At 39.2% G+C, this 10,238-nt stretch overlaps 1 protein-coding gene across 1 annotated transcript; it reads right to left on the bottom strand.

The window, feature by feature from the left end:
• Nucleotides 1–395: 395 nt before the first annotated feature.
• SLA (Src-like-adaptor) lies at nucleotides 396–9,440 on the bottom strand (the record flags this gene model as incomplete). Its single annotated transcript, XM_010185584.1, has 6 exons — nucleotides 396–615; nucleotides 1,578–1,710; nucleotides 3,471–3,602; nucleotides 4,789–4,892; nucleotides 6,224–6,310; nucleotides 9,296–9,440. Coding segments are annotated over 6 exons (821 nt in total), but the record flags the coding sequence as incomplete, so codon positions are not given.
• Nucleotides 9,441–10,238: the final 798 nt, after the last annotated feature.

Below are 10,238 nucleotides of genomic sequence, written 5' to 3'. Positions count from 1 at the left end.
CCTTCCCTATGCAATCACCTTTATACAATGATGGGCATCACCTTTGCTGAAGAGTCATCTGCTTCTCTTGGTTCTTGACTTGGAGTCTGTCTCAGTTTATCCTGCTTGTGAACTGGTTCTAATTTCAGGTGCATTTGGGAGGATCCCACCATATGCCATGGCTGAGATAGTACCCTTAAGAAGGTGTCTGTTTGACATTCAGAAGAGGAAATGCAGAAACATTGCCAGCATTTGATCATCAGCTGGTGTACTTGTATCTTGTAGCTGTCAAAGGACTGCAGGACCACAGGATGCTCTGGGTTTCTCTTCTAACCCCTCAGTTGTATTTTCACTCCCTGGTTTAGGAGGGTAATTTTAGTCTTATTTAGTCTTTTTCAGTCTTATTTTAATCTTATTTAGTCTTCATAGTATGTAGGTGGCAAGTGAAGGGCACTCTTACGTTTAGACCCTGTGTATATAAGAGATTGGGTTTTCTTCTTTCTGGTGCTTGCAAAAGAAGCGTTGTCATCCCCTGTTAAGGAGAGGTAGGAAGCGATGCTTTCCCTCAGGCCATAGCTGAGGCAAGAATCATCCATTGCTGCCAGGGTGCTTTCAGTATCTTCAGTCATCTCCAGCCTTTAAAAGAACAAAATTTTGTTACTATTATAGCTACTTGTACTGACCCTATTAGTATAATATTAATGGTTGTTAAACCAAATTATGTTAATTTTGTTGTACAAAAAAAGTTTCCTGGCTTATAAGTCACCAAACATTTCTGTCACTTAGCGGTTTTCCAAAACAATCTGTACAAAAGTCCTATCTCAATATTTTTTGGCATCTGGAAAGGAAATAACATCTACATACTTTTGCTCTTTCCTCTTAATCTATAGGAAAAATGGCCTTGATACCGCAAAAGATTTTCCTCCATTTGTAAGCAAATGAATATGCTTTGCGAAGGAAGGGTAGTGGAGGGAAATCTACACTTCAAAAATAAGATGTGCTTTTGTTTCTGAAGGTGGTTGTTTCACCAGCTTCTGAAACCTGACCTACTTTCTCTAGTTGCAGTCGTGATATTAGAAATCTCATGAACCTCAAGTTGGGCTGAGCATTGAGAGAGACAAAGCAGAAAAGGCTTATGCTGGGATAATGGTTCATTGCGCTTGTTCTGCTTCGTCGGTGGCCACCATATGAACAAGGAGGAGCCTTTTCTGTCTGTCAGGGCTCATCTGTGAGCCATTGCATGTTAGTGTGCCATTGGTGGTGGATCCAACTAGGATTTATGGCCTGGGTCTTACTCATGGCCCCTTGATGGGGAGGACTCATGAGTCACAGCAGGACTGCATATGTGGCCACACTCTTAGCTGGATGGGTGAAATATTTTAGTGTTAACTATACTTTCTTTCAAAGTTAGATCAAGATTATCAGTTAGAGAGCTGGACATGGGTTAACCTGCTGGCAGCAGCTTTGAAGATTGTCTAATCTTTAAAACTAGTCCCAGGAGAAGGAAATGGCTGTTCCTTCTGTTTTTTAAGTCCAAGTGCATGCAAGGCTGGAAAAAATCCCTTGTTGATTCTGGCAGCCTGTGCTGTGTGTGGTACCTGTGAATGTTTCTCCAGTTGAAGTTTTTATTCCGCATCACCACAGGAGGAATTTGAGTCGTTACGCTGTTGTTGTTAGTGCACTGGGTAAGACAAGGTGTTGTAAGGACACAGCAGAGACCATCAGCAACTTCTGAACAGGAAAATGAATACACAGAAAGTTAATCTTTGCCTGTTATCATCACTGTTTTCCTTCCCTGGTGCATGCTAAAGTAAACACTTTTGGACACAGTAGTAGTTGTAATCAATAAACTGTACTCTCAGCAGGGATGCTGTAGCTTAACTTTTTCCTTTCCTCATACCGTTGCCTTTAAATTTATCATAGTGTCTATTTCTCACAGTACAAGTGAGGAACTGAGACACAGAAAGATAAAGTGACTTGCCCAAACTCTAGAAGGAAGTTTGTGATAGAACAAGGACTTAAATTGTGTTCTAGTTTAAGGGTTTAAGTTCTTGCGTCCTCAGTAGTTTTGCTTTTGCCTCCCAATGTATCAGCCATGCAAACAGAGTGCAAAATAGATGCAAGATCCAACCATTCAGATTGTATCGTATGTGCACCTATTCTCCTGTGGAACGTGGCTATGAAATGAAGCAAGGTTCATGAGTTCATGCAGCATTCAGGTTATTTTCAGCTGTGTTTCTTCTCTCCATTCTGTTCTCCTTGCCCAACTAGGAGCACTGCATATGTTCTGCTGCCCTAGCAGAGAATATCATGGTTGAACACTAGAGTTTTACACCTCTGAGCTTTATTTCAGGGTGAGATTGTATATCATCTCATGATGGGGGGAAGGAGGAGAGCTAAATCTCACGGTGTCTCCTCTTACACCTATAACCCAAGTAAAAATGTTAATTGTTATAAGTTTTGAGTTCCCCCTGCCATGAATTTTAGGCTTCGATTTTTTGCATCTTTTTAAATGGAGAAAGGTGTTAGCTAACTAAAATATAAAAAAAAATAGAATTAAATTTAAAAATCATGTTCAAATTCTCACTCCTCTGTTTATATAATTTGATTTGAAACTTTCTTTTTGCGTGCTTTGAATGTGAATATGGCTCTTGTCCCTAGTTTATTGGACTACTCTTTGGCCAACACACTTTTTTCATTTACCCATGAAATATGCAGATATCATAGCTTTACACTTCTAAAATTACAGAGCACCCATCACTAAACTAAAGCACAGAACCTATTGTTCTCTTGTAACTTTTATGCAATTAACTTATTGCAATCTTCCTTCCTCATTTTAAAATGCTCTAATTTTAATGCATGGTAGCTGCAGCCACCAAATTATTTTGTTTGTAAATTTATCTCTCTGACACAGGTTAAATTCCCATAAATATGGAAATCTACCATTAAAACAGGTATAATCCACTGGATTGATATTAGTAAAAAAAACAGCTGAATCTAGATTTGACCTAGCAGCTTAAGCCCCTTGAGATTTTATCTGCTGGTAAGATCCGGACATACTTTTCTAAAGTAATAGGGAAGAAAGGAACAACACTTCTGAGAATTTTGTGGGGCAGATAAGGTTGTGTGATATTGTGGCTCCTAGTGAAATGTGGTTGCAGAACCTGGTCTTGCATGTCCTGATGCTATCTGTCTGTCTATGTGGTAAATAAATAAATGACAAACATGTCCATGCTGGTAGACAAAGTGAGCCAGGAGTTGAACTCTAGCCCTGGGACCAACAAACATGACTTGCATACGTACAGCTTAACTTTTTTGTATATCTAAACTTTGATGTTAGCTGTGCTCTGAGAACCAAAGGTCTTTCCATTACTTGTTCTGTGAAAGTAGTTGCAAGTCTCAACCACAGGCAAAATTTCTTGTTCTGGACCTTTGATATATAGTTTTACAGTTACCAATGGAAAATATGTTTATTCTGCAGTTCTTTTCACCTGAGTAGTGATTCACAAGGTCTTCGAGGCACTGAAAGGTTTGCCGTGGAGAGATGTAATACCAGTTATTTGGAAGGCGGAAGATCCTGTAATGTTTCACTTGCCTGTGCCGCACCGACAAGGAATATAAACCTGGAGAAATAAGAGAACTAATTACACCAAAGTAGGGCCCTAATTTGGGATGGATAGCAGGGACATCTGCAAGATGTGATGGGACCCAAAAGGTCCCACAAAAATCTCACTGGCCATCTAAATTTCTACTTATATAATATGCATACATATACTTAAATATAACAATGGGAATAAAGGGCCCAACATCAAGGCCTCAAATTTTGATTGAATTTAAATTTCTGGTGTGTTTTTCCATAATTTTTGCTGGTACGGGAATTTTTGAAATGGTGTAAGAGAAATAGGCCCTTACAGAAGTTGTTTGCCTTCCTCTGAAGAGAAGGACCAGGCCCATCTGCTGTTATGCTGATTTAGTCAGGGCCCAGTAGTGCCGTAGCTGATACCTGGTAATGCAGGCCTGGCAGGAGATGACAACTTGGATTTTCCTGTTTCTTTGTTTAAAACTCTTGTGCAGTGTTTAGTTGGTAAGTACTCAATGTTAATGCTAAATTTCTTTGACTTTGGTGTAGGTATTACATGAAACTAGATGGCTTCTGTTATGCAAGAGGTCAGAGTAGATGACTCTGTAATCCCTTCTAACTGTAGTATCATGAAATTAGGATGTTCTCTGATGCTTCAGAGATGAAGAAATCACGTTGTACAATGGGAGATGTATTCCAATTTAAAGAGTAAAGTGTGAACAGTACAATATTCATGAAGCAACAGAATTGGTACAAAGGAAAATAAAATGGAAGACATGTCATTTTAAAGAAGTAAAGAAAAGAAGCACCTGCTTATATAGAAAATGCATTTATCATCCACCCCCACGGCTCAATGTGTATTTTAAAGCTTCTTCAGGCAATCTGTGGTGAACTGAGGCAAAGCTGTGACTTTTCTTCCATTTGAAAAGTCCCACTGCCTAATAACTTTGCATGCGATCAAAGTAAATAATAGCGTACAAACAAGTGTGTCTTGTGTGTGCTGATGCCTGTGGAACTTTCCATGGCCATCACTAACCCTGTTTCCAGCACCGCTCATAATACAGGTGATTGGTGAAGACTGGCAGGTCACATTGGGTGCCTTTACCTTCCTGGTACTCACAATTTTCTGGATTTGGACAAATCCATATAAAGTAGAACAGGGAATGAATTTAAGAGTTGCAAAACTGTTAATCCCTGAGATCAAGGGGAAAAAAATTGTGTTTTCTCACCTTTCCTAGTTTCACTCTCTCTGATCATGAAGGAGCCAACCTTGGTGTTGGGAAGCTGTAGAAGTTCCTCTGCTTTTTCTCTTCCCAGCCCTTCAAATAACCAGCTGTGAAGCAGGATAAAAACAAATTCTGAAATTTGGACACCAGTGAAACAGAGAGCAGCGTGTGGCCGTGAAAGTGCAGCATTAGCCAGGAAAAGTGACTGCAAAAATAACACTGTGGCTTTCTGTAGTTATTCTCTCAACTATGTCCAGGCATATTTCCCCAGTTTATGGAGAAAATCTCGCTCTCTTTGAGTTCTGTTAACTTTTGTAAGACTAAGAGAAGAATGAATAAGGTTTGGACTTCTAAAGGAAAATGAAACTTTTCAAGCTGCCTTGATCTGAATAGTTGAGGATGTATCCCAGTGGTAAATTGATGGCAAACCCGCGGCATTAACTAACTCCCTTTTTTCATTTAAACCACTTTTGTTAACCCTAAATTGAATTTCTGGCATTGTAAATAAATCCAAAATAAAATACAATTATTCTGCTTATGCTAGGGAACAGTCCAGCCATTTACGTTAATTGGCTTTGTGCTTAAGGAAAAGTGGAATTAGTCCTCTGGGTTTTCACCATAACTTGGTGCAGTGCCGTGTTTTGCCCCAGCTAGGGTCTAACCGTGTAAGCGAGCTTGCTGGGCTGGTGTAGGAGTTACTGGCACTTTTAAAATAAAGTTGTTCTTGTCTTCTTTCATCCAGTCTGCTATCAGCAAAATGACTTTAGGAAACTTCAGACAGCAGTTTCCATGACTATATCTGTGCCTTGTTTTTGGGAAAGCATCTCTACTTCAGGAGGAGGGAAAAGCATATTAAAATTTAAGCACTTGCCTAAAGTGCTGTGAAGTTCACAGTTCATATGCTTAAAATTAAACAGGTATTAAAACTTCTGCCAGAAAAGTTTAAAGTATGTAGTGTTATTTTCCTGACTGGTGTCAAGGGCAACAAGAAATCTCTGAACCTTCCTTAGCTCTTCCAGTGTGAGAGTATACATTCTTGAATGATTTATTAGTCTTCCTGTTCAATCTGTTTTTCATGAACTCTAGCATAAATTTTACTCTTTGTAAATATTAAAAATTCTTTCTAAATAGGTTTTTTATCAGTGTCTTAAAATTAGAGATCAGTCCATCCAACAGAAGTATTTTAAATATCTTCTATGACATTTAAGAGATTTTTGACCCTTTCCAGCATTTAAAACTAGAATTTTCCTTTTCATACAACCTAAACATAGATGTGGATTTGATGTTCTCAGATTTCAAAGAAACTATTTTAGACTATCAATAAATAAAATTTCTGTCCGTGTAGTCACTATTGGCACTATGACACTGAATAACTGTAATCAGAGTAGTATATGTATAAATGTAGTGTTGAAAGGCTGTAGGAAATATATTTACTCACCCATGGTAAACTTTTGCTACGTATTTTCCTGGAATATAATTTTCTCGACCTGTTGTAAGGGAGTGGACTCTCCACCAGCCTCCTTCACTATGTGAAAGCGAGAGAAGAAATATTTTCAGATGTACTTTCAGAGCTTGTCCTCATTTAAGAAATGAGTTAAAATATACAGATTAACCTGTAACCTTCTGTCTGTGTTACTGAATCTACGTATTCAGGAAGGGACCCATGTTTTTTCATTCAGAGTAGTTCCATTTCTAAACCTACATTAGGATTAAATTTGGATGCAGAAATAAGCTACATTTGTTCCATTTAGATGATGTAAGTAATAAAATATTTTTCTGTAGTTAAAAGAAGAAGGGTAAATACTCAGTGGTTAAGCCATGCTGTGTTCTGCCTTCCCACAGCTAGACTTGTACTGGTATCCAAGATATTCAGCTTACGGCTGAGTATGCTGTCTCTGGAGAGCCCTGTAGTTACTCCCATAACATCAGGGTAGAGAAATTCAGCAAATGGACTCTGTCTGCCTGGGAACAGTTTTTCAGTCTAACAGAGCCTGGTTCATGGTTTGCTCTTTCTCTTTACTTCAATCAGATGCTGACCAGGATCCAATAAAAAAATATCTCATCGCTGAAGCTGGGTGATGAGGCGTATGGGTTTTTTCACTGATGCATCTTAGGTTCTTGCTGTGATAGTGATAGTTCTAGCTGTGATAGGCTTTAGCTTTTGAATACCTTGGGAAGGGCAGAATAACAAGAATTTTCACAGAGATGCTGTGGAGCTTTAGTGCTTAATGAAAGGGGTTGTGGCAATCCTGAGTTACAATAAGTGATGGGTTCTCTTCATCCTTTCCTTTAAGAGTTTGAATTCAAGTAATAGTGTATCATCTTGTGTTTTAATGCTTTTTTTTTGTGGACGTTCATATAAATGCTCCCAAATAATGCCCAAACTTCAGACCAGATTCTCAATATATGTTAAAACAGCTGAGCTGAAAACACTTTTAAGTTAAACCTCCTGACCTATAGCCACTGGGACCATGGCCCAGACTGTATTGGCTAGGGGAAAAGGAGAAGTGTCTGCTGCTCAGAGCTGGAAATTTTCTGCATCCCAATAAGTTTTGTTTGTGGGTTTCCAGCTGACATGAAATAATCTATAAGAAATTTAGGTTAATTTGTTTCGGTTTTTTCCCCTTCAGCTCTCCCAGACAGAAACAAGAATTGCAAGAACAAAAAACCTGAGAGACTCAGGATCACCATCTCTCCAAACTATAATATTACTAACCCTGAAAAATCCCTTTGACAATTAGAAGTCCAAAAATTGTGACTCTCTCCTGGGGTAGGAGCCACAGAGATTATGTAGATTTGGGGGATCATTGGAGGACATCTGGTTTGGCTGCTGCCAGTTAACTGCAGTTGTTTGTCTGGTAATGAAAGATGCCTGACAAGTGGGAAGGGTGAGAAACTGGGTGCTTATCTAATCCTGCCTACCCAGAGCAGTCACAAATGTCTACGAGGAGTTGTATTTTCTATGGTGTACCCAGCAGGATTGGTGGGTCTGGTGGCCACTACACATAATTGGTGTCATGGAAGGCTAAAAAGCTGCTGTTGCAGAAGCCGTACGTGCTGCCTGTTCATGCTGACTTCACTGTAGTGACTTTTTGTCACTTGTGATCTGATCGTGCCTGCCACACTGCTGCTCTCTTACACTGCATTTTGCTGCTTTGGATGACTTAAGCTGATGAGAACTGGGAGCAAGGCTTTACGCTGGAATTTCCACGCTAAAGCAGTGGTTATACCATGTCTTGTATGTTACGCAAGCTGCAACAAGGTTTAAACAGCCAGAATTTACCAGAGGAGAATTCCCCTGGTTTAGGGAAGCTCTCCATCAGCAGAAAGTTCATCTGTTGGTATTGCCTGAGCCTTGTGACCTCTAGGTTCAGGGAGGCAAGGAAAGCACTTTGTCAGCAGAACATAACTTTTGGTCTGGGTCAGACCAAAAGTCCCTGTAGCCTGGTATCTTGTTGCTGACAAAGGCCATTGTAGGTCATGGTGGCCCGGAGAAAAGACCGAGAATTCATCAATTGTCTGTGATACTTCTCTTGAGTACTTTTGTCCTCCAACCATTTGACACTCTAACTTCCCCAAGTAGAGAATTTCAAACATTAATTTAGAAATCCTTAGAGGATTTCCCTGCTGTGAATGTGTCTGGTCACCCCTTGGATCCATCGGTTTCACCCCTTGGATCCATCGGTTCCACCCACTGCAAAAATGAAATCTCTTATTTCTGTTTAAGCAGTGCAAACAGTGGCTATGGGGCTGCATAACTCATGGGAGGTCACTGCATGCCCATGCAAGTTGTGCATAAAAGAATATCAGGGCTGCTGGCTTCATTTGTTGAGAAGTTGTGCTCAGTCCTGCATGTGGCAATATTTGCCCTGTGCTTAAGGTCTGTCTGAACTGATGCTCTTGAGCCTACTTCCTTCTGGGGCTCATAAACTTTAGAGTGAAACTGGCTGGGAAATCTTTGACCTTATTTTTTTTCCACTAACAAAATGCAGAATCAATAACAAAAATTAAGATGGAAAAAAACCCTTATTTTTTATTTTATTTTTGTTAAAGTTGCCTTAATTTAGGGTGAAATTCTAAGAATAAAAGGAATCGTTATATTAAAAGGATAAGAGATAAAATGAGACACACACTTTACATAGAGAAATTCAGAATAATCTTCCTTTCCCATGTGATTCAAACTGTTTTTGCTCTTAGTCTGTTTTCCACAGGCATGGGGGGGATGCTTCCTCAAAATCATTTTTCAAAGCAGAGTTCTGTTTTGAGTCCTACTTTAGAATAGAGTCTGAATCTAGCTTTAGAACCATGTCAGAGGAATCCAAGGATCAAAGAATAATCTGAATTCCCAGATCTTTAAACTATAGGGAAATTTACGTCATGGCTAAGCATCCTTCTTTGCAAATTCTGAACTCAGTTCATTTTGAACTGCATCCAGTTTGAACCAGTGCATAAAACAGAGCTTTGCATCAATTACAACAAACCCTAATTTTTTTAAAAAGGATCAACTTACTCTGACAGCACACGTAGTTTTTCCCCTACGTGAAATATAGGTTGGCTTATATCTGCTGAAGGATAGTCATAGAGGACAGCAAGGAAATCACTCTCCTGACCTGTTAAAGACGAAAGAAAATACCACTTACAAATGAGATAGAGTTCTGAAGCAGAAATGGATTTTTCATTACGTATGCTATACTTTACATAATAGGTCAAATGGGAAAAATATCTCACTCTGAAATGTCACTTGGTAAACATAAAGAGCTGAAGATGAGCTTATAACTTTATGAGAATGTGAAGATATTAGAAATTTAGAAAGTCATTTGGTTAATTGTAAGTAACTAATTTTAGACCACTTTTTCTAGTAATTACTGTATTTAAAGGACATATTCAGTCTGAAACCAGAAAAATTAGTATTTGCAGTATTAGGAAGTAAGGCAGGTTGTTTAATGCCACTGTCTCTAAATACTTCCAGCTATAACTTTGAGCCAAGCTGGAGCATTGCATTCAAGGAACGGGAGATAAATGTTTAATTGCTCCATCATTTAACACCACTGTTACTTTTCAAATGGATGAAATTCGTTTAGATCAAGGGCAATGAGAACATGGCCATTACTGCCCATTTCCCATCAGTTTTGTAAACTGGCTGGATGAACAGCAGAGAGCTTTATTCTCGTAGTATGAAAACTGCTAGAGGTAGCACATGATGCACTCATCTGCAACCAAAGAGAGTAAACGTGGGTGTTTATAATTAAATAGTTGTAAAACTGAAATTTGCAGAACTGTGGTCATTTAAGAGATAAGAAGCCCTTTTACATCAGTTGGGATGACTTTGGGCCTGCTAAGCACTGTGTAGGACACGTGCTGATTCTTCTGGGTTCCTGAGGGATGGAGGGGGCACTTTGTGCAGTACTGGGATTATCAAATATTCACAGAGTCACAGAATCACAGAATCACAG

This window comes from Mesitornis unicolor, unplaced genomic scaffold (assembly GCF_000695765.1).
Source record: "Mesitornis unicolor isolate BGI_N332 unplaced genomic scaffold, ASM69576v1 scaffold21735, whole genome shotgun sequence".
NCBI classification, from domain to species: domain Eukaryota; kingdom Metazoa; phylum Chordata; class Aves; order Mesitornithiformes; family Mesitornithidae; genus Mesitornis; species Mesitornis unicolor.
Note: the sequence above shows the minus strand (reverse complement) of the source record. Positions and strands in the feature narration are given on the sequence as shown.